This window comes from Leishmania martiniquensis, chromosome 30 (genome assembly GCF_017916325.1).
Source record: "Leishmania martiniquensis isolate LSCM1 chromosome 30, whole genome shotgun sequence".
NCBI lineage: Eukaryota > Euglenozoa > Kinetoplastea > Trypanosomatida > Trypanosomatidae > Leishmania > Leishmania martiniquensis.
The window spans coordinates 322,721-348,036 of NC_090165.1; the positions used below are offsets into that span (position 1 = coordinate 322,721).

The 25,316-nt window shown below is 60.6% G+C and overlaps 9 protein-coding genes across 9 annotated transcripts; all 9 read left to right on the top strand.

Moving 5' to 3' along the window:
- Nucleotides 1-639: 639 nt before the first annotated feature.
- Nucleotides 640-2,466, top strand: LSCM1_03723 (uncharacterized protein; the record flags this gene model as incomplete). The annotated part of the gene is made up of 1 exon (XM_067321256.1): nucleotides 640-2,466. The coding sequence occupies one exon, from the start codon at nucleotides 640-642 to the stop codon at nucleotides 2,464-2,466; it is 1,827 nt and encodes a 608-aa protein (XP_067176624.1).
- A 936-nt stretch (nucleotides 2,467-3,402) lies between these two features.
- LSCM1_03724 (uncharacterized protein) lies at nucleotides 3,403-6,477 on the top strand (the record flags this gene model as incomplete). Its single annotated transcript, XM_067321257.1, has 1 exon — nucleotides 3,403-6,477. One exon carries the CDS (start codon nucleotides 3,403-3,405, stop codon nucleotides 6,475-6,477), a length of 3,075 nt encoding a protein of 1,024 aa, XP_067176625.1.
- Nucleotides 6,478-8,063: 1,586 nt separating this feature from the next.
- LSCM1_03725 (uncharacterized protein) lies at nucleotides 8,064-9,680 on the top strand (the record flags this gene model as incomplete). The annotated part of the gene is made up of 1 exon (XM_067321258.1): nucleotides 8,064-9,680. One exon carries the CDS (start codon nucleotides 8,064-8,066, stop codon nucleotides 9,678-9,680), a length of 1,617 nt encoding a protein of 538 aa, XP_067176626.1.
- Nucleotides 9,681-10,445: 765 nt separating this feature from the next.
- Nucleotides 10,446-11,732, top strand: LSCM1_03726 (uncharacterized protein; the record flags this gene model as incomplete). The annotated part of the gene is made up of 1 exon (XM_067321259.1): nucleotides 10,446-11,732. One exon carries the CDS (start codon nucleotides 10,446-10,448, stop codon nucleotides 11,730-11,732), a length of 1,287 nt encoding a protein of 428 aa, XP_067176627.1.
- Nucleotides 11,733-12,536: 804 nt separating this feature from the next.
- LSCM1_03727 (uncharacterized protein) lies at nucleotides 12,537-13,289 on the top strand (the record flags this gene model as incomplete). The annotated part of the gene is made up of 1 exon (XM_067321260.1): nucleotides 12,537-13,289. One exon carries the CDS (start codon nucleotides 12,537-12,539, stop codon nucleotides 13,287-13,289), a length of 753 nt encoding a protein of 250 aa, XP_067176628.1.
- A 2,107-nt stretch (nucleotides 13,290-15,396) lies between these two features.
- On the top strand, nucleotides 15,397-16,449 carry LSCM1_03728 (uncharacterized protein; the record flags this gene model as incomplete). The annotated part of the gene is made up of 1 exon (XM_067321261.1): nucleotides 15,397-16,449. One exon carries the CDS (start codon nucleotides 15,397-15,399, stop codon nucleotides 16,447-16,449), a length of 1,053 nt encoding a protein of 350 aa, XP_067176629.1.
- A 1,571-nt stretch (nucleotides 16,450-18,020) lies between these two features.
- On the top strand, nucleotides 18,021-18,926 carry LSCM1_03729 (uncharacterized protein; the record flags this gene model as incomplete). The annotated part of the gene is made up of 1 exon (XM_067321262.1): nucleotides 18,021-18,926. The coding sequence occupies one exon, from the start codon at nucleotides 18,021-18,023 to the stop codon at nucleotides 18,924-18,926; it is 906 nt and encodes a 301-aa protein (XP_067176630.1).
- Nucleotides 18,927-22,268: 3,342 nt separating this feature from the next.
- Nucleotides 22,269-23,285, top strand: LSCM1_03730 (uncharacterized protein; the record flags this gene model as incomplete). Its single annotated transcript, XM_067321263.1, has 1 exon — nucleotides 22,269-23,285. The coding sequence occupies one exon, from the start codon at nucleotides 22,269-22,271 to the stop codon at nucleotides 23,283-23,285; it is 1,017 nt and encodes a 338-aa protein (XP_067176631.1).
- Nucleotides 23,286-24,395: 1,110 nt separating this feature from the next.
- Nucleotides 24,396-25,007, top strand: LSCM1_03731 (uncharacterized protein; the record flags this gene model as incomplete). Its single annotated transcript, XM_067321264.1, has 1 exon — nucleotides 24,396-25,007. The coding sequence occupies one exon, from the start codon at nucleotides 24,396-24,398 to the stop codon at nucleotides 25,005-25,007; it is 612 nt and encodes a 203-aa protein (XP_067176632.1).
- Nucleotides 25,008-25,316: the final 309 nt, after the last annotated feature.

Consider the following 25,316-nt stretch of genomic DNA (forward strand, 5'->3'; position numbering starts at 1 on the left):
CCATCATGTGCAACGGCACGCCATCACATTCCACTACGGCCGCGTCACGCGTGACAAATCGAAGAATCGGTGCGTGGTACGGGTTGCAGAGCAAAGGAGGCGTGCCAGGTCTGACTTGCAGAGGCTTCTCAAAGCTCTTTCCCCCCTTCGTCTTATCGACTGCAGGGAGGCCATAAAATAGTTGGAATCACCCCCCTCCCCCCCCCACACGACGACGACAAGGAAAGAACTGTAAGGTGATGCGTAGGCAATAACGAAGCACACAGGGCTCCTTTTTCTGTTTGTGATGCTATCGTGGCTTTTCGACTCTCTCTGCAGTTTTTTTTTTGTTCGTCGCTTATGTTTGGCGGATTTGCCACGACGGCTCTCGCCCGCCAACGGCTTCTGCGCCTTGCTCTCCCTCTCTCTGCACATCCGCATCTCTGCTTTTCTTCCCCTCCCTCCCCCCTTACGCAGTCTCTCCTCCCTTACATGTGCAGTGCTTCCCTATGAGCACACACACACACGTACGCGTATACACAGCTCATTGCAGAAGTACCACCACTCGGCAGCGCTACAGAGGTGAACGCCTCTCCCTATCTCTGCCGCATACCGCCCCCCGTCCCCTTCCCTTCCCTCTCTGAGCACGAAGACTTTGCGATGGACGCGGAAGCTCCCTCTTCGTCTCTCAGTGCTGCTGCTGCTCCCTGCCTGCAGTTCAGACCTGAGCAGCTGCAGCTCAGCTCAGGCATCCCTGTCGGCTCTGGCGCCATTAGCCATGTTGTTCAGTGCCGCCTGCACTGCGCCGCCGCCCCGTCGCTGCCGGTTGTGGCAAAGATCGTCTCCAAGGTCCAGGTGCTGCAGCAGGGCAAGGTGCAGAGTGTCATGAACGAGAAGGCGGCGCTGCAGCGTCTCGGGCCTTTCCCGTTCGTTCTTCGTCTTTACGGCACCTCCCAGTCCGAGGATGAGCTTTACTTTGTGTTGGAGTGGCTGCCCCACGGCGACCTGCTACAGCACATCCGATACGTGGCAAAGGAGCGCGTGCGGGAGTACAACGAGGGCAAGGTGGCAGCTCTATCGCCCCCGAGCGTCTCCATCCCTGGAAAGCTAGGCGACGGTGCCAGCGAAACGGTGCCAATCGATGCCCCGAGGTCACAAGCATCGGCGTCGGGAGGCCCGTCTGCGCCGGCCACGCGAATCCCTGCAAACAGTACGGCTTTCCGCTGCCTCGACTTTCACGACATTCAGCTCATCACGGCGCAGCTCGTGCTGACCCTCTCACACGCCGCCGAGAGGGGTGTGGTGCTGCGCGACTTGAAGCCCGAAAATGTGGCGTTTGATGAGAAGTACCGCGCCTGTCTTCTGGACTTCGACACGGTCGACCTCGAGGGGCTCGCCAATATGCCACAGACAAACGGCGGCGTGGCATGCCCTCCGCCGACGGACGCAGGTGCGGGTGATGAGGGCGAGAGGGGCGACGACGAACATGACGACGCAGCAGCAGACGGTGGCGGCGCTGCTGCTTCCGCGCCACGGCCTCGCCTTACCGTCTCTGAAATCCAGCGCATGCGAAGAAAAACGGCGAGCTTCTGCGGCACGGCACATTACGTCTCACCGGAGATGGTGGGGGAGTGCAAGTGGAGCTTTAGTAGCGACCTATGGGCCCTCGGTGCACTCGTGTACGAGCTGGTCTACGGCGAGCACCTTTTTTCGGGTATGACGCAGTTCGAAGTCCTCAAGAAGGTGGTCCATGGCAGCTACGCAGAGAACGAGGAGCTGTTTCCTCGGGTAGATTTCGACACCGACACCGATGCGGAGGCGGGGCAGAGCGGCTGCCATCACCGCTTCGACGCCGTGAAAGATTTCATTCAGCAGCTCCTCGTGACAGACCCGCAGAAGCGGCTCGGCGTGCACCCTGACACGCACCGCTTCGACGCTGCTGCGCTGCGCCGCCATGCGCTGTTCGACGGCTTTCGATGGGGGCCGGTGGAGGGGCAGCTGCGCACCTTCCGTATGCGGAGATTCGATTCGGCCAGTTCGAACCCGATATGTGCTGCCTCAGGAGACGCGAGCTACGATGCGCGTAAGGCTTCGAGTGGCGCATCAGATGCTGCTGTATCTGACGCGTTGAAGTCGCTCGCCGCCACGTGCGTTGATCCGTCTGAATCGCTCGCCTCGTACTACCACATCCGCCCTTTCAATGATCCCGCCTACGCCGAGTATGTCTATCGCGCGACGGCGGATGCGAATCCGTTCGAGCAGCTCTTCACAAAAGAGGCCAGCGAGGATTTGCCCACGGCCGCAGCCGCATCAGGCGAGACAACGGGCTCGGCGCGCGACAGCGCCCGTGGTGCAGTGGCGATGCCAGCGGTGGACGCCAGCCCCGATGCCGCCCCAGCAGCGGACGAGAGTGAGGCGGATGACGTGATTGACGATGTGGGTATGCACTACACTGGCAACCCCGCGGACAAGGACTTCCAGGAGTAGCGCAGCACTCCCTGAGGTGAAGGCCTCTGTGTGTGTGTGTGTGTGCGGGCATGTGTGTGTCTGTGTTCATGTGTGCTGCTTTCAGCCTTTTAGTTGAGAGAGGTGGCGAGGGTATGAGAGAGGGCAGACTGTTGCAGTGATTATCCTCTGTCCCATCCTTGCCTCCACTCGGCATTGCCAACGGACTACACTGCCTGTCCTACCCCTTAGAAGCGACCTCAGATCGACGGGCCAATGCAGAGGCGTCGCGTCCACATCGCACCACCTTCGTAGAGGTGTACGGAGCTGTCTCTCGAAGCGCGTGTGCTCTGTGATGAGCGACAGTGGCGTTTATCCGCCTCACCTCTACGCCGCCGCCGGCACCTGCAGAATAGCAAGTGTGGCCCCCGATGCCGTCTTGGATGGACGCGGACACGCACATGTACGTGCCGTGTACCAGCCGATACCGAATTGCCTTCGTGCGTCTATTTGTGTGAGTGTATGCGCGCGTGTGTGTGTGGGGGCTCTGTGGCTGTGCGGAGAGGTAAGAGAGTGGCTGATCACCACCACCTGACACATCTCATGGGAGCGTTTGTACCCCGCCCCTCCCCTCCGCATAAAGAAAGGGCACGCGCTGATCCTGTACTTATGCTCCACCTCTTCTCTGCCGTGACCCTCTCCGCGTGTGCAACCTTTTCTCTTCAGTCGTGCTCACACGCACACGTACATACGCACGCGCAACTGCGCAGCTACACGTTGGCTCACGGTGCAACCTCTTGCAGCTCTCTCGTATTGATTTTAGTTTTTTTTGTATTAGTTTTCAGAGTGCGGTGTCTTAGAGGGAGAGAGAGAGTGGCCTGTGAAGTGGTTCGACCGCTCAGCCTCATCGCCTGCCTTGGCGCATAGACACTGCGACACGTCAACCTTCACACCCTCGCCACCGTACATACGTTCGACATGCTGGAAATAACGAGTCTTGGGCAGTTGCTATCGTACGTGCAGCGCCGCGATGCGGTGACGGTGATTGACTTCTACGCCGAGTGGTGTGGACCGTGCCAACAGATCAGACCGCAGTTCGAACAGATGGCACGCTACTACGACCCCAACAGGGTCCTCTTTGCCAAATGCAACGTCGACCGCAACCGAGACTGCGCCAGCCGCTTCGGCGTCTCCACTATTCCCACCTTCATTGTCTTCTACGCCAATGAGCGCATTACGACCGTGTCGGGCGGCGACCTCGGTACGGTGCGGCGTAATATCGATCTTGCCATGGCCCAGATTCCAGAGACTGCGGCGCCCTCGTCTGCCAGCCAGGCAGCGGCGGCGCATAGCTCGCTGCAGGAGACGCAGGACCCCTTTGCGGAGCAGATGCTGCGCATTGTGGAGGCCAAGAGCACGAAGAACCCAATCCTCGAGAAGGACAGCTGCGACGCCGCGTATGCCTTGCTCAAGGCCAAGGCACCCTACGGCCTGCTGCTGTTGCCCTACCTCGCCTCTGACGCCTTCTCCGCTGTTGCCGTTGAGGCGCTCTTCGCCAACATCGCCTCTCGCGCGGGCGTTGAGCGGAACGACGAGGAGCATCTTATCAACCAGGTCCTGTCTCACGTCATACAACTCGCGACCCTTATCTCGTGGGGAGATATGGACATTGTGAAGCAGCTGCACCGCGTGCTTCTGTCGCTGCTCGCCTGTCAACAGACGCAGTCCGTGCTGATGGCGAGCCCATTCTTTACCAACGTGTTCATCACAACGGGCGCGCAGCTCGAGCGCACCACGCTCCTGGGCGCTCTCTTTGGGCTGGGCCCAAAGCCGATGGCGGAGGCGGCCGCGTACGCCCCGAATGGGGACTGGCTCCAGATTCTGAACCTTTTCCCTCCAGAGAAGAAGGAGGAGCACCAACACACCGTCTACACCATCCAGCAGGAGATGAAGACGCTTGCGAAGATGAACGTGCGACTGGTGCAGGGCCTGCTGCGCATAAAAACGGCGCGCGACGCAACGCTTCGGTACCTTGGCAGGGCCCTACAGCTGAACGAGGATTACCTGAAGACGATGCATCACGACAGCCCCATCAGCTCTCGCTACTTCATGGTACAGCTTCAGTCGGTCCTCATTGAGCTCGCGCTACCTATCTTCCAGGTGCGCGCGAGCAAGGGTGGCGTGAACAATGCCAGCGGCTACGAATACCACCAGATCCCAGCGCACTACCTGCTTGATCGCCTGTACGGCCCACGTGGCGTCGTGGTATCTTTTGGCAGCGATGTCGAGCGGGTGGCGCACTACGATGACGACAACCCGCTACCCAGCGCTCCGTCGAGCCACGAAGCTTACAAGCCTTTCATCCATCTCTTCTTCCTCGCGGCCCGTGCGGTCACGCTATGCGCGTCCGTCTTCATTGACGAGCACGATCGCGATGAGCGCCAGGCGACCCATCCACAGGCATCACCGCAGCAGCGCGATTTCTTTACCGCGGAGAAGCTCCTGCTCGAGGGCCTGATGGGGTCAGATGAGCTTGGCGCGAGCCGGCTCGATTTTCTCAATCACCTCGCCCATTGGCTGCTGACGGTGATGCAGGTGGACGACCAGGGTGGCCTGCCGGCTCAACCACCAGTGGAGTGGGGCTACCTGCCGCAGTGTCTCGTCGACTGTGTCATCCGTGCCGCGAGTATGGCGCCGTTGGACGGCCTCTATTCTGACGGCATGATCTCCCTCATGCTGGTGCTGATGGGCAACACCAAGTACTTCCCGAAGCCCCACACGCATGCGCTCTTCCCGGCCTATCTGCTGCGGCTGCAGGAAAACTATACGACGCGCAAGGTGCTCGAGGAGCATCCGTGGTTCAGCACCCACATTGTGCGTGCCTGCATGGAGTGCTACATCGCTGTCGAGAAGTCCACCTACGAGCGGGTCGAGGTGCGCTACGAGCTGTCGTACGCTTTAAAAACGTTCCTCAAGTCAAACCTGCTGTGCGAACCCGTGCGAGAGGAGCTGGAGTCCCAGGCGAACAACACGATGCTGGAGCGCTTCTCGCACATGGCCGTGGCGGAGGTGAATGAGGCGGTTGATCAGGTTATCGACACCCTCACCAGAATGAATGAGATGGTGAAGGCCGGCGCTGATTTGTCGGAGAATGCGGTAGCGCCGAGCAGCTCGCCGAGCAGCGCTGATGGGCTGGGCGGGCAGCAACAGCAACAGCAGTCGCGCCGCCAGCGCAGCGGCGCGAGTCGAAGCGAGGGGGCTGACTCTGGCGAAGACGAAGGCGAGGACAACGAGGTGGAGAACGCGGATCGGTCGCAGACGTACCACGAGCGCGGCATGAGCCTCCGCTCGCACCTGCTGCTCTTCACCGCGTCGATGGACATGTTCATCGAGCTCTCTTTGCAGTTTCCGAAGGGTGTGTCGCAGAACATGGTGGCGGGGCAGATTAGCGAGATGCTCGCCCGCAGCTTGATGGCGTTCGCTGGTCCAAACAGCCGGAGTCTGAAGATCCAAAACGCGGATCGATATAACTTCCGCCCTCGCGAGGTGCTGATGCGCCTTGTGGACTGCTTCACGCACTTTCGACGCTCCAAGAACTTCCTCCGCTGCTTATGCCACTGCAGCATTCCGCTATGTGACATAGACAGCGTCTTGCGCACCATCGTGGACCGCCAGCTCGTTTCAGAGGATCTCACGTGGAAGGTGTCCGAGATGGCGTCGGCCGTGACGTCTGTGTCCAAGGAGGTGGACAACGAGGAGGCTGTCTGGGACGACGCGCCGGATTACGCCTTGGACGCGTTGCTTTCCACCCCGCTTCTTCAGCCGGTTGCGTTACCCGCGGAAGTGAAGGACCTGAACGACTTGGTGTATGTCAACCAGGAGACGCTGCATCACCTCCTCCTCTCCGAGAGCAAGCACCCTTTCACGAACGAGCCTCTGACAGAGGACCAGGTGGCGGCCTTTAACAAGCGTCCCGACGTCGTGGCCGCTGTGGAAGGGCGACGGGCCGCGATTCAGCAATGGCTGGCGGGCGCCAAGGCTGCGAAGGGATAGACGGCGGGCTGGTCAAGGGGTATGCACATCTGCAGCGAAGGGCGAGAGGGTCAGAGAGACACAGGGCATAGCGGAGCAACACACCCTCCATTTGGCCATTGAGATGGGGCAGAGGAAGAAAGGTCGGCGTTACGCGCTAGGCGCTCTGCCTTCCCCCCTCCCTCCGCTTCCCATTCCTCCCATTCATTTTTTCTTTGTGCCCCGCCCTGTGGCGTGCGCGGGTATGTGCTTCAAGTGTGCCCTCCTCCTCCTCCTCACTTTCTCTATGCATCGCGCTCTGTGTCTGTGCTTTCCCCCTTCTGTATTGCTCAGGGGCGTGATTTCTCTACGCTGTCGTCTTGTACTATGTGCTCGGCAACGCTCTTTTGTTGCGCCACTGACTTTGGCCTCCCCCTTCCCCCGGCCCGCCCTCGCACCCCCGCACCGCTGTCTCTCGCACCTGGCAAGCCTGTGCACCTTCCGCCTCTCCCTCATTACCTCTGTTGTGTTCAGCATCGCTCACACTGAGGCACGCCCCTCTCCCGCCCCTTGATTCCTCTAACACCTGCGATCTCGCTTGCTGTTCCCATACGTCTCGTACGCCGGGAAATGAAGTAGGGGCACAAGGGGTTGATCGGCGGTAACTCTTCGCTCTTGATGCCTCCGCGAAACTTACACCAGTATGCTCCTCCGTCCGCAGGCGCTCCCATGCCAAGGCTTTGGATAGAGAGGGGACCCCTCAGCGCATGGGGACGTCTCAGGAGCCCGGTGGCCCCCCCTCCCACACACACACACGCACACTCGCGCTCTGTAGGGCTGCCGAGCAGCCAGCCCCCCCCTTTCCCTAGCAGACGCCGCACCGCTCCTCGCGGCGATGCAGGGTCAGGTGCCTGCGGCGTAGGGAGGGGGAGGATGAGAGCGACGCACCGGTACGTATGTTGGCGGCGAGGTGGTGGATGGCGTTTGGGACTGGTGCTGTGGCCAGGCGGCGGAGCTGGCGCATGGCTGTAGCGATGTGTCGTAGCGCTGCTTCGTGGCAGGGCGCGATGAGGGGGGGCTATCCGTGCGTGCGTGCGTGCGAATTCCGGCAGGTGTGGGCGAGGGGTTGTCGAGTGCAACGTCGCGCGTGCGTTAAGCGTTAGAGAAGGGATGTATGGGAAGGAGAACGAAGCGCTCCTCTTCATGATCACTTCTGCGGGTACGTATGCGTGTGGGCGGGTCGAATCCTCCGTGCTGTGTGGGGGGCACATGACGCTCTCTCTGCCGCACTGTCTCATCGTCCTTGTCCCTCTTCTCAATCGTCTCGTCTCGCGCCGACATCGGGTGGAATGGACCACAACTTACCGTGCCTGCCATCACCAAAGCAACGCGAATGTGCGCGGTGCTCATCACTCTCTGTTCACGATTTCAGGTCCGCTCTGTGTATGTGATGTGAGGTGTCTTTGCATCTTTGCTCTGTCTTCAAGCAAGAAACGGCTGAAGGAGGAGGAGCCGCACGCATTCTGTCTACCGCAGGCCTCGAGCTGCTTTCGCACCCGGCCACTGTCCTTTGGACGCCCCCCTTCTCCCCGCTTTACTCGAGGGAAAGAGGACGGAGATAGAGAGCCATGCTCCGCTCCACATATGCGGGCTTGGGTCGCTGGAGCTCCCGCGACTTTTTGCGCGGTCGAAGTAAGCGGGCCGGTGCCGTCCATACGCGCCACACCCACGGCCGACAAGGACGCTACAAACGCCTGTCGTCCATCACGGGCAGTATTCGTGATGGCCGTCGGCACGCCTCGAACCACATGCAGGGAGGCCTGGGCGTGAAGCTGGGCGGCGGCCTCTTTGGACTGCGCATTCCCCGGCAGCACCAGCTGTCCCACATGTCGAAGGAGGAGTTCGACTTGGAGGTGTACGGGCATCCAAATATCACCAACCCATACCGTGAGCACCTCGACGAGCACCCGGATCTCAAAAGCGTCATGATGAACGCCACCGTGGCGCTGAGGCTGTTGGTGCTCCTGCCGAAGGTGGCACGCCGCCCACTGCAACGTGAGGGAGGCGATGTGCAGATTCCGCAGCAGTGGTCCAGTGTGGCGCGAGAAGTGAGATCGGCCCTAAGCGCACTCGTAGGAAGTGGGCGACACACGCTTGGTGCCGTGGAGGTGCATCTGGCAACGCTGGAGACCTCCATCTGCTGCCGCTGCGCACCAGGCGATTCTGTGTCAGCTACGGCCACCAGCAACGGGAAGGGAGTGGAGGCGGAGATGGACCTTGAAGCGAACGTGGCTCGACTGTATCGCGCTCACTGCTTGTTGGGAAGCCGACTGAAACCACAAACTGGAAGGGCACCACGGCATCGACAGCCTGCTACTTTCATGGGGGCCGCACTGCGCGCGCCCTCGCCATCGTCCTCGTTGGCATCGCCAGGAGGTTTTGCCTCGTCTGCACCTTCGAAGCCGTTTACATCGCCGGCGCTGGCCATTGTCGCGAAGGACAGTGCTGCGCCGTCGCAGACGATACGACGCAGCGCTTATAGCATAAATGTTCTTGAGGCTGTTCAGCTCCCCGGCTCATTGGCGGTTTCGTTCGGATCGGTGGTTGCTGATGCCCCCGACTCTTCCAAAGGGAAAGGAATAGTTGAGTTGGTGCGCCAGTGGAGTGCGGCCGAGAAGCCTTTGCTGCGTGTGTGCCTGCGTCCTGGCGCTCCCGCGTGCGCATCGGCGCACCTGACCATGAGTGAGGATCGCTCGAGAGCGAAGGCAGTAGCGGCACCCGCCGTCGTAACAGCGCGAAGGGTTCTCAAGGAGGACATCGATTTAAACAGCGAAGTCGGAGTGTGGCGACTCGCTCGGTCTTCTCTGCCAGAACTTCTTCGCTGGCACTACTGCGCGCAAGATCCACGCGCGCACAACCACGACGCCCTGCCTCATCACCGTCGTCCGCTACCCGTCTTGCTTGTGGTGGACTACTCCACAATCACCAGGGGCGAAGGCAGCGCAAGGGCGCTGAGCGCTGCACTATCGAGGCCTGCTGCGACACTCATGCCGCGACATCTCTCGCTTGAGTTGGAGTCGGCAGGGTTCAAGCTGCTAGCTGAGCCATCCTTGCTCGACGTTGCCAAGTCACTAGAGGCGTGGATGCCGGCGCGGCAGTGGGAGAGCTACGTTCGATCCTGTGGACAGGCACCGCCGCACGGCGCGCGCACGGCACCACCAACCGCAGAGATGGCGGCCTCGTAAGAGGAAGGAGGTGAGGTAAAGTCTGCCAACTGCCTCACCTGTCGTCTCTCTCTCTTTCTCTAGCGTATATAGGCTCCTCTCAGGTCTATCGCAGTCTTCACGTGGGGCTGCGTGCGTGCTAGTGGGCATACCTGCCGACGCGGACCTCACAAAACACGTCGGCACCTAAGGGGAAGTATTAAAGAGCCGCTGCGAGGCACACACACGCTGCCATTGCAAGGCATGCTGCGGCCCTCATGGAAAGGTATGCGTACTCCCTCCTCCCCACCCAAAGAGCCCGCAGATTTCGCTATAGCACGCAGCCCTCTTCTCCTCCTTCCCCCCTCCCCGTGATACAAGGGGGCGTCTCTCAGTGCGGACACGGGGTGGGGATCGAGAAAGGTCTGCAGCGCAGAAGCCCCCGCCACCGGAGGAGGCGAGGGTTGGGGGGAGGTGCGTCGTGGGGTAGCGGGACTCGTGGAGCTGTTGCTGTGGCTTACGATCATACAGGTGCCTCCTCTCACTCTCTTTTTTTTTCACTCTCTCGATGCCATGTCCCTTTCCCTTCTCTGTTTGTCTTACGTTTTTTTTTTTGGCAGGGCGCCACTCGTCGCAGGCGTTTGCGCTGTTTCTGCGTGTTTGTGTGTGTGCTCACCGTCCCTGGTGTAAAGAGGCGGTGCACCGACACGGGAGTAGCGCAGAAAGAGGGGCCTTCTCATTACAGCTCCTCCTCCTCCTTGAACTGTGCTCGCATCTCTGTGACTCTTTTCCGCGCTTTAATTTAGAATGCACTGCGTACGCATCTTGCCCGTTGGCCGTCACTGTGTCGCACCTCGGGTGGCGGCATACGCGATCACCTGGGGCTCTGCGTACTCCTCGTTGATCTCTGATTATGGCGGAGCGCTGCAAGCCAGTCGTCGCTGCGCGTCTGCCTCGGCGCACGGTGCGTGGTCGTCCGCCGCTGCGAGGACGCCGAAGCTGAACTACTACCGCAGCCTCGGTGTCGACACGGACGCAACGCCACAGGAAGTGAAGACCGCCTACCGCCAGCTGGCGCTCAGGTACCATCCCGATGTGGCGGAGGAGGCGCAGAGGGCACAGGCGGAGATGCTCTTCCGCCGTATCTCAGAGGCGTACGAAGTGCTTTCCGACCCGGTGAGGCGTCGCGCGCACGATGCCGAGCTGGGCATAAAGACGCGCCGCACGCAACAACCGTCTACCACCGCAGAAGCGGCAGGCACGCCGCCCGCCGCAAACGCAAAGGCAGGTGCGAGAGCCGGCTCTCCTGCCGGTGGCGCGCCGTCATCTTCTACGCCTGAGCGGAGGCGGGCGCAGCGGACATCGACTGCCTCTGCGTCGTCGCCCTCGACGGCCCATCAGCAGAGACAACATCGTCGGTATCGCAAGCCGTTTGTGCGTGGCGACGCCAATCGCGTCTTTGCCGACGCGTTCGACGGGAAGACTTTGGATGAAATTCTCTTTGACGTGCAGCGCCGTCGCCGCCAAGAGAAGTGTGGGGGAGTGGCAGCGGCGCAACGCCATGAGATGGACAGCAGTTCCGAGCAGGCGGCGCGCAACGAGACCGCAAAGTCGTCCTCGCCTCTACTAGACGCGGAGGAAAACGTTGCTCTCGACCGCGACGCACGTCTGCGCCACGTAGTGGAGGCGGCCGCTGAGTCTTTTGCGCAGCGAGCGCAGCGGCAGTACGGCCACGGCATTCTTCGTCATATACGTGCTGCAGCGAGGCTGCTGCCCGAAGGACCGGCCGCCCCGCCCGAGTCATACATGCCCTTCCGCCCTTTCGTCGGCATGCCGGCCCCTCCAGGCGTGCAAATACCACCGGAGCCGCATATGGGGAGGGTGCTGAGCCCGCAGGAAGCCACTGTAGACAACAGCAGCGCATCAGCCTCTCCTAGTGCAGCTTTGGGCGAGATACCGAAGCACTTTCATACGCACACGTACGCCGACGGCACCCCGCAGAGCCGCGCCGCGAGTTTGGCCAAGGCAACCCGGTACATCAATGGTATGCCGCACAACATGGGCCAACTCTACTCTTATCATCGCCCGTACTAAGATTTGCGAAAAGGCATCCCGCACGCGAATGCGCGGTACGCCTTGCTCTTCGGTAAAGCAAGCGGCGCTTGTGCTTGTACCTTTCCGTTCGTGGGGGCTCCTCTCCTGTTCCCCCCCTCGACGACGTCCTGTTCATAATTGTTTACTGTTGGTCCGCTGTCTTGCTAGTGCGCACACACATACACACGCCAAGTTGGGTAAGGGCGAAGGTAAGGTTTCGAAGAGGCCGATAGGTGCGGAGGGCTTGGGTGCTGTGGTGCTCGCCCATCTCCCGTGTAACCGTGACGATAATCAGCAAAGCCCTGCAGTTGAGAGGAGAGCGGGCACCGATGCAGAGTGCTGACAGGAGCAGAGGGAGAAGAGGGAGCAGGGGCACCTGCGCAGAAGTGTGGGGGGGGCTGGCGGAGAGATGGCGCTTGAGTCGACCCGTCGTCCCACACACGCACCGCTGCGCCCGCCAGGGGAATGGCTTCGAGGGGTGGAGAGCGACAGAGTGGCGTGGTGAATGCTTCCGTCTAGGCCAAATCCAACCTGTTTTCAACGCCTTTCCGCTCTTGTACCCGTTGTCGCCCTCGCACATTATATGCGTGTACGTCTACACGGACCTGCGCATGGACGTACGCACGCACACTGAACATCATCGACCTTCTGTGGCCCCTTACTCGTCAGCATGCTTACATATCATTCCTTTCCCCCTCCCTCGGTCACCCCACCCCACCGCGTCTCGTGTAATCGTAAGTTTTCTCTGTGACGTTTGCAGCCGCCGCCCCCCAACCCTGTCAAAGACGCTCCCGAAACAGCGGCATGCGCCGTCTTGCGTGCCTGTCAAGTGCCGCCGTCGTGCAGGGTGTTCCAGTAGCCGCCCCTGCCACTCATCCGGCGACGTCGACCACCGCACCAGCGCGCGCCATTTATACCTCGTGGGGGTCCATACCGTGCGAGGGCTGGGCGTGCAAGGAGAGCTGGCTGAAGCGCATCACCTCGCCATCCGAGTACCGCAGCTTCGAGTTTTGGCATGTTCCGGAGGCGGCTGTACCGGCGGGGCTCCGGCTGAACGCGGTTGAGCGCTACCTCTTGAGCAGCCTGGAGAATGATACAGAGCGTCTGTTGCAGGTCTCGTGGTGCGAGGACTTCGACTCGTACTGGCGCGACCGTGTGAGCTCGTTGGAGATGCTTTACAAGACCATCTACACCTCCGACTACCCGCTGTATCGCTTCATCTTCGGCAACTGCACGCACAAGACCGCGGAGAAGGAGTACATGCTGCGCAAGCTTAATTACCTCAGGAGCGTTCTCTTCTGGGCCGGCCGCACAGAGCGGTGCTACACAAGCATCGTAAAGGCGCGCTATTACGTGCAGCGCTGCGTGTGGAACGCGTTGGAGCGGGAGCGTTACCTTTGCGCCTGCGTCGAGGCTGTCGACTCCTTCGGAAAGAAGGTGCCGGAGGAACTGCGCGAGAAGGCAATGCCGGAGTTGGAGGTCGCCCTCGTGAGCATGCGCCATTGGGTGTGGGACTGCCCGAACGGCAAGCGCACTTTTACGCGTCGTCTCGCGTAAAAAAAGCGCGTGTGCCGCTATCGGCGCTGCGCGCGACAACACGAAGCAGAGCGAAACAGGATGCCGTAGTCACTTGCAATTGTGTCTGAGTCTCACCGCTCGACGCCCTCCTTCCCCTCCCCTCCTCCACGCGTCCCCTGCCGCACGCACTCCCAATTCATGCGTGCTAGAGGGATCGCGTAGCTGCGCGCCATCTGAGGCTTACAGCGCCCGGCTCTACGCATGTGTGCACAAATTGTTAGAGACACACTCCTCCATCTCCCCTTCTCTCTCGCACAGCTTATCTGCTTGCATTAGGGCGTGGGTTTCCTCCTCTGTTCTGTGTCTCGTGCGCGCCAGCTCACGATGGCCTCCTCTCCTCGCACCGTGCTTGCCAGCGCAGGCGCCGCAGACGCTCCCTTCCCCACCCCCTGCCGCTCTCTGTGGCCGATAGAAAGCGCACGCGTACGTTCCTCTGCGGGCGCGGAGGCGCGAGCGTGCTGCGCGTCAATGACCCGGTCACCCCTTCCGCGGCTGGCACCCTTCTTCGTGCATCTCTTGTAGTATTCTCGTACGTTCGACAGCACAGCCCCCCCTCTTCTTTTACCATAGCATAGGCATGTGTGATGATGTGTTTGGGCGGACGCGCCCGCCCCCGGCCCGGCCCTCTGCGCTGCGCGTCCCCGTTTTTGTGTGCTACTGATGCGCTTCTCCTCCCCCCTCCCCCAGCACACCAACATCATCCAATCGTCGGCTGAGACAACACTGTGATGGCTGAATGGGTGTGCTGCTACGTGCGGCGCTAACACTTAAGTTCGTGGGCTCCCATACGCCCCCCGGCTCCCTCTTGCGCGACACGCACGGAGGCTGAACAGCGCTGATTCCTCTTACCTTCTGACGCGCCTGGTCCGACTTTTCTCTCCTGCGTAGCCTTTTGCCGTAAGCTCTTCGACCGCCCCCCTCTTTTTTTCTTTTTTTTTATACAACAACGCGCTCGTTCTCACCGCCATGGGGCCACGCGTGCCTGGCCTTACGTGGAGGCGCGTGTGCGTGCCCGTCCACCTCTCTCGGTGTGCTCGTACGCCACACACGCGTTCACTCAGCGCTTTGCTCTCCTTTTGCCCGTCGCGTGCACTTCTCTGGCCGCGGCGTCCAACGAAAGAGCGAAAAAAAGCAGCATACGAGCTCGCTCTTTTTTTCCGGCGTGCCGCACACTCTGAAGACGCTCCATGCGCATGATGATGACGACGAAGCGCCTTGCCGCCGCCTACGGCCGCATCCACTAAGAGCTTCTTTCCCTTCTTCCATCCACCCCCCCTTCCCTAGCAGACGCCGCACCGCTCCTCGCGGCGATGCAGGGTCAGGTGCCTGCGGCGTAGGGAGGGGGAGGATGAGAGCGACGCACCGGTACGTATGTTGGCGGCGAGGTGGTGGATGGCGTTTGGGACTGGTGCTGTGGCCAGGCGGCGGAGCTGGCGCATGGCTGTAGCGATGTGTCGTAGCGCTGCTTCGTGGCAGGGCGCGATGAGGGGGGGCTATCCGTGCGTGCGTGACATGTTCAGTAATAGAAGGCTGAGCCCCTGTATAGGGGGATGCTGAGGGGACCCCTGGAGAGGAACCGAAACGAGTCTGTTGTTTTATCAGCCACGTGCGTCACAGGACTCTCCGCACCAACGACCGCAGCACGTCGACCTCGCCGTCTTGTGCCGAATAGAAGACACGCATGAAAACTACGCCATTCGACGTGCCGGCGGGTGCTTGCGCCTCCGTGTGCCCTTCTGTGTTAGGCGGCGCACTACACGGAAAAGATTTCACGTTACTTCCCACCGCGAATGATGCTTGCAGGATGCGAACGGGCAGAGCAGCGCAGGGACCCTCAGGCGTGTGCTGGCGTAGTTGTGTATGTTCCTGAGCTGCGCTGAAGCCGCCTCCATGCGTCACCGGTTGTTCGCTTCGTCTAAAGGACCCCGCGCGGCACTTTGCCTTTTCACTCCCACCTCCTTTCTCAGTTGCATAGCCGACCTGTAGTGGTGTGTTATGCAGCGGCACCGAATCACTCGCGGCTACACTTCTGGTCACCTCCTTCCTTTCTTCGTCTTTCTAACGGAAGGAGCGCTCGTCTTCTCTAATGTCTACCGTGGACATGTACGTGGACGGGGTCGTCGCCTCCATGTGTGCCACGGTCATCTCCAACCCCTTCGATGTCATGCGGACGCGGATGCAGCTTCAGGGCGAGCTGTGCAAGCGCGGTGAGTACAAGGTTGTGTACCAGAACCTGGCGCAGGGTATGGTGCGTGTGGCTCGCGAAGAGGGCCTGCGTGCACTGCAGAAGGGCCTCGTGTCGTCTGTGATGTGGCAGGTGATGCAGAACGGGATCCGTGTCGGGCTGTACCCTGCTGTGCGTGCGGAGATGAGCTTCACGTGTGGGTCCGATGCCATCTACGTGTCGGTACTCGCGGCGGCCTTGTGTGGCCTTGTGGGCAACTACGTTTCCTCGCCGTTCCAGCTGGTGAAGACGCGCCTGCAGTCGCAGCGCAACACGATTGTGACGGCCCGGGGCGACATGCTGTCGAAGGCGACGACGGGAGAGCAGTACAGCTACGCTGGCGTGCGTGATGCGTTCCGCACGATCTACCGCACAGGCGGCCTGCGAGCACTCTGGAAGGGCTCGCACATTGCGGCGCAGCGCACACTCGTCGGCTCCGCGACACAGCTCACCGCGTACGACGTGGCCAAGCCGAGGATATGCCAAGCGATGGGTTGGCGCGCCTCCGACATCCGCGTGCACATCTGCGCGGCCATTTTCTCCTCTGTCTGCGTTGTTTGCTTCATGAACCCACTCGACGTTGTCATGACACGCTGCTTCAATCATCGCGTCGGCGAACCCGCGGTGTACTCCTCAAACCTCGCTTTGGCGACGTGGAAGATCTACCGTATCGAGGGGGTGCGTGGGCTGTACAAGGGCTCGATGGCGCTCTTCTTCCGCTCGGCGCCGCACAACACGGCGACGTTTGTAACGCTGGAGTACCTGCGCAAGCTGCGTGAGCGCTACACGAACCGATCGTACACGTCTGGGTCGTCCGTGGACAAGTCGATCAGGTTTCGAAAGTTACAGGAGAGGGCGACGACGTCAGGTGAAGTGAGCGGCAAAGACGGACACCAATGGCGGGAGGATAAGTAGGTGTGTACCGCTACTGGCGAGATGGCGGTTGTTGTCGGGTGAGAGTTTCTCGTACGAACGGAAAATTCAAAGGGGAGAGGTGGAGGAGGAGAAAGGGAAGGGGGCGAGAGCGAGAGCGAGAGAGAGAGAGGCGGTGTGGCAGGTTCCCGGCCACCGTTTTTGCCTGGTTACCTATCTTCGCCAACGACACACCTGCGGTGCATGTCCTCCATCGTCCTCTACTCGCGCCCCCCTCCCCCCATCAGCCTTCCCCTTCGTCCCCCTTCCCCCAAAACCGTTCCGTGTCGCGGCTATGCGTTGTTTCGTTTCCTCCGCTATTTTCTCTCCTTACCTCACCTGTGCGCATCTCAGCGCCAATACGCCTCCCTCTTACAACTGTGGTTTCCGCTGTTTCTCTCTTTTCTTTTGTTACCGCTCGCTGCTCTGCCCCCTCCCCCCTCTCTCTTGACAGTGGACGGCCACAGAGAGGTGTGCCACGGGGAGGGCGGGGCCATATGAGCGTGACGTGGGATATTCGGCGCGGCACGGGCACACAACTGAGTCCTCCTTTTTCCCTTCTCCACTCGCACCGGCCCCTTCCTACTGGCTGTCCGCTGCGCGTTCATGGGTACCCATCTCAGCTGTGTCCTGTGTCTAAAGGTTCCTCTCCCTTGTACCGTTGTGGCACGCAGGATGACGGTGTGGAGGGCATAAAGGTACGAGGCTAGAGCTTGCCGCCCAACATGTATGTGAAATCTAACGGAGGAATCGAGCACAGAGGCTCACAAAGGATTGGCGCTCACAGGAGTCGAGAGGGCATCAAGGACAGGCCAGATGGGAGGGAAGATGATGCGCATAGAAATGTGCAGGCACGGTGGAATCAAATTCAAACGTTTCCTCTTTGCAACCTTTTTTTATTCAGCACCTCCCCCCCATCCCTCGCGCATGCACACACACACACACACACATACACAATCACTCACAGATGTGCACAAAGAGCACGCTGAAAATGTGCCTGCAAGCACACGAGGTTTAGCCACTTCTCATCAGCGCGTAGGCCGTGCCGAGAAGGGGTCACATGGGCGCGGCGGAACCTGTCGTGAGGCACATCCAAGCTCCAGAACCGCTCAACGGGAGGGGTAGTGGTGGTGCACTCGGGGCTGACCGACGCAGAGAAATCCAACTGCGATGGCTACGGCGAAACCAGCTGCGATCATCGAAGGCGGCGACCTCATCCGCGACTCTGCTCGCCGCGAGCCACGCAGCAGCATCTGTTCCCCCCCTCCCCCCTTTGGCAGCGACATGGCACGACAGGCGGAAGCGGTCGAGGGCGTCACTCCTTTGCCGAGCCGAAAAAAAAAGGACAGGGCAGAAGAGAGGCACCCGTGCAACGTCGCGGCCCGCGCCAACCCCCGCGCCCCCCCATACCACCAGTCGCAACGATGGCGGTGGCCTGCGCCGTTTCTTTACGGATAGCGTCCACATGTCTGCGTCCGCATTTACCGCCGTGACAGGGGGGCGAGAGGGGGGAGGGGTACTCCGGCATCCGAGCTCGCCCGCCCACCGCAACTGCACATTGGCCAAGCAGCGATATGGCGAGGACGCTGAAGTGTGCGGCACAAGCGTCATGCGCATGGACTGCTCGATGCTGCCGACAAGCGTACAGAACGTGCTCATTGCCCCGACTTTTCGGGGAGGCCACACCGCGCATAGCCAGCGGGGCAACCGACCGAAAGGAAGAGCCCCCGGACGCCACGCGGATAAGCATTTTGGAAGCAGGAGCGCGCCGATCTTGTGTGAGAGCGAGCTCGCACTCGTTTACGAGGCAGGCAGGCAGCGGGGGGGGGCTGCGGCAGACGTATTCGTCTCCAAGCAGCAGGTGGCACAGCCCGGAGAGACCATGGGAAAGATTTTCGAGCGCGTGCCACGACAGAGTCTGTGCGGCTGCGGACCGAGGAGATGCAGAGGGCCTACAGGGAGCTCTGCCGCACCCACCCGCGCGCCGCGCTCTTCCTGAAGCTGGCGTGGCACTGCGCCGCACGAGCGGGCGACCTGGGGACACTCCTGACAAGGGATGTGCACATCTCCGCACTCTCGGAGAGCTCGCCGACGGCCCCAGTATCACGATCCGCTATGGAAAGGGTGAAAGGTTCCGCGGGCCCTATGCGATAGGGACGCGATTGCAGCGAGAGGACGCGGCCCTGCTGCTGAAGCTGGTGAAGAGCCGAGGCCCAACGCAGCGCCTGTTTGCGGACGTGACGAGCCTCCGCGATCAGCTGCGCCGCGTGAACCCTGCGGCGGCCCTCCCGTCCATCCGGAAGGGCGCCGCCCGTTACCTGGCAGCGAACGGCGTATCCGAGGCGGACCTCATGCGGATCACCGGCCACACGCGAGCGGACACGCTCAAGCGGTACCTGGGCTATGGCCTCCAGCCAACGAAGGAGGCCGTTGCCACGCAGGAAAGCGCCGCGCAAGTCCTCCTAGGATTGACCAGCTAGGATGGAAGGCACCGACGGCGAAGAGCCTGGGGGTGTCGGACGCGGAGCTGTATGCGGAGATGCGCCGCATGCAGGGGCTGCCACCGGTGGCGACGCTGCCCGACGCGCGGCAGTGGCCCCTGCACCTGAAGCACACCGCGCCGCTGGACCTGGCGGCCTTGCGGGAAATGCCCACGGCGCACAGCCGCACGAAGCGGTTCCTGGAGCAGGCCATCCAATACATGAACCCGAGGCGTTTCGTGGGAATGCAGCCTGACACCCGTCCCTCAGGAAGGGGCGACTGCAGGAGTCGTAGCAAACAGCTGTGACGGGACCGTTCTTCGCAGCACGCACACATCCCACGCAGCGGGGAGCGCACAGAACGAATACACTCGGCACGATGGGAAGGCAAAACTGCCGAGGGGGAGGTGTAGGAGGAGGCCTCTCGTCCAGTCCGGAGCTCCACTCCCAGGAGAAGCGAGACCCGCGAGCGCAGCGAAGACGCAGCAAACTTTACTCTCTAAATGCAGAGCTGTGCTGTTTAAGCGCCTGCGTCTCGCAGGAGCGTCAGCCACTCACATCACGTTCTTCTTTGCGCGCGCGGGGGGCTCCTTTCTAACAAAACCGTCACGCGACATTGGCGTAGACGTGTTTGGTGCGTGCTCGCCAGCTCGTCGCTGATGGCGGCGGTGGTGTATCCGTTTCTCGCGAAAAGGATATGCCGTGTCGTGGGCACTCGCACCTCCTTTTTCGCTCTCCACTTAGACTGCGTTTTTTTCTTTCTAAAGCGCATCAAACTTCCTTCACTTGTATGCTGGGAACTCACAGATTTGGGTGCAGAGAAGTCACTGCGTGCGTGGATGAGTGCGCAAGGTCGGCGGCGTCTCCGCGTGCGACGTCTTGGGTAGAGCGGGGGTAGGGGCAGGAGCGGCGCCCATGCAGCAAGGCTGCTGCAAGGTTCGGGGTGCGAGCAGAGCTGCTGCGGAGGGGGAGGGTGACGGTGCCGCATTCGTGAGAAGGGGTGCGATCGTGCGAGCATCATGGTCGATACGACCGAATGCGAGGAAAGCCGCAGCGCGTCAGCGCATTCGTGGTGAGGGGGAGGCGCCCACCGACACGTTTGGCGCACAGGAAAAAAGTTGCACCACTGCTCTCTTTTCCAAACACTGGTGATGCAGAAACGAATGCGGCTCGTGTCGGCTCAATACTTGCGAATCCATGCGCATGTGTATAGATTAGTTGGTAAGTAAGGATATATATATATGCGTGTGGTTCGTGATGTGCTTTCCCCCCTCTCTCAACTCGGGTGTAAATGCGGTGTTGCTTTCTTGCTTTTATAAATATATATTGCTTTAGCTGGACTCCAACTCAGGCGCTGCACACCCCCCTTTTCCTCTGAGACCTCTCACTGCTCCCCTCCTCTCTCTCTCCTCTTGTCACTCTCCCGCTATGGTTGAGCACGAGTACACTTAGGCGTATACGGTCTGACCTCGAATAGCGTTCCCATTAAATTTGTCATCGAGCTGCGTAACTGCGCGACTCTCAAGCCCCTTCCTCCGGGCGTGGACAGCGTAAGCGCGGATAGGCATGCCCCACGATCGCTGGTGCCCGCAAAGACACGCGTCGTCATGGTGTGCAAAGGCTCTTTCTCTCTCCCCCTTTTTTTAAAAAGTCTGTGCCGCTTTTTTCCTGTCCTTTTTTCTCTGTTACGCCCCCCTCTCGCTCGCTCGCTCGACAGGGGGGAGGGGGAGTGATCGCACATCATTCCCTCGCCTCCTATCCCCCTCCCCCCAGTCGCTGCCGGCCCGTCGCCATCTGGGTGGTACAGTCGCTTCTTGGTGGGTGGCTGGTGCTTCATTCGCAGAGCTGTGCCGCATCAAGTGGCGAGCAGGCGCGCGCACGCGTATGGCTGCTGCCGCGAGCCTGCTCGCGTTCCCGCTTTTCGTTTCCGCTCTGCTCCCACGCTTTTCTTTTTTTCGTGTGGGGATGCGTAGACTTTCCTCGCATCATCACCCTCCCCGTACGTGCATTAGCCCCTGTCATTTCGTTTCTGCCTCTCCGCCCCGAACGCCCTTCCCCCCCTCCCTCAACAAGTGCGCGAGGCAGAACACCGCACCTTACATCTTCCAATGAGCACGATGCAGTGACCAGTGACGGAGGCTGGGGCGTAGCGGGCGGTAGGAGGATCAGGGGGCCGTTAACGAAAGAAGAGAAGACAGAAACGGTTGTCTGTCCGCTTGTGTCTCTGTCTCTTACGCTGCAGGCGTATGCTGCGGCCGCACCAGTTGCTGGCACCATACTATCTGCTATGCTGTTGCGGCTCTATTGACGACGCACACGCACACATGAACACACATACGTAGCGGAAGAGCAGGAAGGGTGACGTGTGCGTTGCGCATCATCGTTACAGCGAGAGGTAACGAAGCGAAGTCCTCCTCACCCCCTCCCCCTCTGGCTCCCCCTTCTCTCTTAGCGAGACTGTCTGGGTCGCTAGCAGGAGATCCCGGCGGAGTAACAAAGTGCCCTTTCACCCCCCTCTTCTCCCTCAGTTTTTGCATGTTCACGCCATTCCTTCTCTTATGCCGCCCTCCTCCCTCCTCCCTAACTCTCTGCATGCTTCTCGCATCATCGCATCCTCGGGGCACCTTCGCTCTGAGGGCTCTGAACTACCCGCACGATGTCGGGGTGACAGGCCCCCCCTCTTTCCCTTTCCCTCCTACAGAGCTGCATCGACAAGATTTTTCATAAAGACCCCATAAGTGTGTCTCTTCTCATCGCTTCTTTTTCCCTGCGCTTTCTTCTCCTCGCGCGCCTCCTCGCGCCCGCCTGTACGCGTCTGCAGTGTGCGCACCGCCTTCCGACGTCGCTTTCAGATTTACTCTGATTGACCAAAGGCTGAGGCGGCCCGAAGTCTCTCTCTGCTCTTTTTCCCCCTCTCTTTGCCCCCCTCCCCCGCCTCCTCTACACATTCAGAGGTGCATCTTAAGCCGTGCGTATCTGTGTGTGTGCGTGTGCGTGTGGCTTGGACGTCTCTTGCCTTCATGAAACGCACCGGCAAAGCTTACAGCGGACTCGACTCCGGCCTTGCACACGCCTTGCCTACGCCCTCCCCCGACGCACACGGCGCCGTGTCGCGCTCTTTTGTTTTTTTCTGTTTAAATTTTCTCTCTCTCCGTCGCTCCGCTCTCCTTTCCCTCTCTTCGAGGACCACCTCAGGGAAGGGAAGCCGATTTGGGCCTTCGGTGTGCCGACCGGAGTGTGGGATTCGTTTGGGTAACATCACGGCGCTGTGAGCAGCAGGGAACTGCCCCCGACCCGAGCGCTTCGAATACGTTTTCTCCGTTTATTCTCTTTGACCTCCTTATGACGTCGGTGGACATGTACGTGGACGGGGTCGTCGCCTCCATGTGTGCCACGGTCATCTCCAACCCCTTCGATGTCATGCGGACGCGGATGCAGCTTCAGGGCGAGCTGTGCAAGCGCGGTGAGTACAAGGTTGTGTACCAGAACCTGGCGCAGGGTATGGTGCGTGTGGCTCGCGAAGAGGGCCTGCGTGCACTGCAGAAGGGCCTCGTGTCGTCTGTGATGTGGCAGGTGATGCAGAACGGGATCCGTGTCGGGCTGTACCCTGCTGTGCGTGCGGAGATGAGCTTCACGTGTGGGTCCGATGCCATCTACGTGTCGGTACTCGCGGCGGCCTTGTGTGGCCTTGTGGGCAACTACGTTTCCTCGCCGTTCCAGCTGGTGAAGACGCGCCTGCAGTCGCAGCGCAACACGATTGTGACGGCCCGGGGCGACATGCTGTCGAAGGCGACGACGGGAGAGCAGTACAGCTACGCTGGCGTGCGTGATGCGTTCCGCACGATCTACCGCACAGGCGGCCTGCGAGCACTCTGGAAGGGCTCGCACATTGCGGCGCAGCGCACGGTAGTGAGCTCCGCGACACAGCTCACCGCGTACGACGTGGCCAAGCCGAGGATATGCCAAGCGATGGGTTGGCGCGCCTCCGACATCCGCGTGCACATCTGCTCTGCGATTGTGACTGTAATGTGTGTTGTGGTTTTTGTAAATCCACTCGACGTGGTGAAGACACGCTGCTTCAATCATCGCGTCGGCGAACCCGCGGTGTACTCCTCAAACCTCGCTTTAGCGACGTGGAAGATCTACCGTATCGAGGGGGTGCGTGGGCTGTACAAGGGCTCGATGGCGCTCTTCTTCCGCTCGGCGCCGCACAACACGGCGACGTTTGTAACGCTGGAGTACCTGCGCAAGCTGCGTGAGCGCTACACGAACCGATCGTACACGTCTGGGTCGTCCGTGGACAAGTCGATTGGGCTTTACAGGGTTGGGGGCGCTAAGAGCGGCAAAGACGAGCCTTAGTCGAGTGCCCCGGCCACAGTTGCTCTGCATAAAGGGGGTTGGGGGAGTGGTAATTCGCCTTCGTGGCGTCAAGGCAGTGAAGGTCTTTGCGGCGACGTGCAGCTCACTTTTTCGCGCCGCTTTGATTGCTGACGCTGCGGTGTGTTTGGTCTGCCGCTTCAGCAGCGATGGTGTGGTGGTCGGATTTGTTTAGGCGGTGGGAGTGCTCCCTGCTCGCAGAGTGCTCATGTGGTGGTGGTGGTGCTAGTAGATCCTGCGCGGCCATCTCAGTATATGGCGGACTCTAACGAATGCTTCACGGGCGACTGAGAAGTGTGCGCTTGTGTGTGGTGTGGAGGGGCAGAAGAGGTGAGCCCAAGTAGAGGGGGGGCGAGCTCAACGGAAAGGGCTGCCGTTGAACGCTGTGGCAGTGGTGACTCGGTGAGCTCTGCCTGCGAGCTATCGCCCATCAACGCTGACTCGATCCACGCTGCAGAGAATGGAATACGTAACGAGAACAACGGTGCTCTCAGCCATCGCACAAAACTGAAGTGAGCTGAGAGGGTGAGAGCGAGCAAAGGCCTCTTTCGTTTCTCGTTGCCGGCACACTGCCCTATCCGTGCCTGCGCGCGCCTCGCCTATGTGTGACGACAGCGGCAGCGGTGCGATGAGGTGCAAAAAGAAAAAGATTCTGGCGGACTATCTTGACATTATCCACAGACGCTTCCCCCCTCTTCTCGTGCCTCGAAAGAGTGTGCATCGCGCTCTTCTCGTGCATGCGCGCCTACTCTCGTCGCCGCTGCTCTCCCTCACCTCGGCAATGATTCCCAGTCAGCGCCGTAGCGCACGTGTCTCTGCTTGTTGTACAGCTTCTTTTCAGTACATCACTCCTCTGTTCGCCAAGTGACTCGCCGCAGCTCTCTGTCTCGAGCCTGTTGCGTTTCTTGCCTACGCGAGCCTCCCTTCACTCTGGCGCAGGAGTCGAAGACGGTGGAGGAAAGAACACTGCATCTGCCGGAGTTGCTGTGTAGCTGCAGGCTCGACGCAAGACGGACGTCGAATGACGGTCGAAAAGGTGGACTCTCCGCTGCCCTTGTGCTACAGCTCTTCTCTTCGGCTGCCGTGCGTTGGATGCTGGTGCGGCTGCTTCAGGGCGCTGGTTTGGTGCACGCCCGCCGGCTACACCCGGCAGGGTCGCCGGTACTTTCCTGCTGCGTCTCGCATCTTGACACAAGCTCCTTGTCGTCGCTGACTGAAGGAGTGCGCGCGTCGCACATTAACTCTTTCAAGGAGACAGGGTATTATCGACTGGAGAACCTAAAGCACATCAATATTGACCCCTCCGTCTACGAAGTTCGCACGATGCGCGGCAGCGGCCCGGGCGGCCAAGGTACGAATAGCAGCAGCAACAAGGTCGAGCTGCGGGTGGACATGGAGCTCCTATCCGAATTCTTTGATGACGAGCTCCTGACTGCACTGCGCCGAAACGAGGCCGGCGGCTCGCTCACCACTGACGGAACAACCATTGTCGTGAGCTGTCACGAACACCGTAGCGCGCTGCAAAACAAAGAGGGCTGCTTGCGCAAGCTGCAGGCGCTACTGCACAAGGCGTCTTGGGTGCCACCGGTCGAGGCCGGCCCCGCCGAGCGGCCATCCTTCATGGTCACCGAGCAGAAGGCTAGGCGACGTAAGAAGAGCAGCATGAGCCGCATGACCCGCGCCGCGCGTAGTGGGTCGTGGTGAGGTGAGGAGCCTAGGAGAGGTTCCCCGTCGGAAGGCTCGGCGCTGGGGCATGTGTCTGTGTAGGCGACTGTGCAGTTGAAGGCAGCCTGTTTCCCTCCCCTCCCCCTTGCTGCAAAACTGCCTGCCTCGTTGCAGCCATGCACGCTTACCGTGTTCCTGACCCCCCCTCTCCTCCAGTGCTGCGCTGAGCCTGTTATCGCTGTCTCTCTCTCTCTTTCGTCCTTTGTGACCCCGAGAGGCTTCGTCTTCTGCCTCGGCTTCCTCCTCCCTCGCCGCCTCTTTGATATGCACACGTGCACACCTACATAT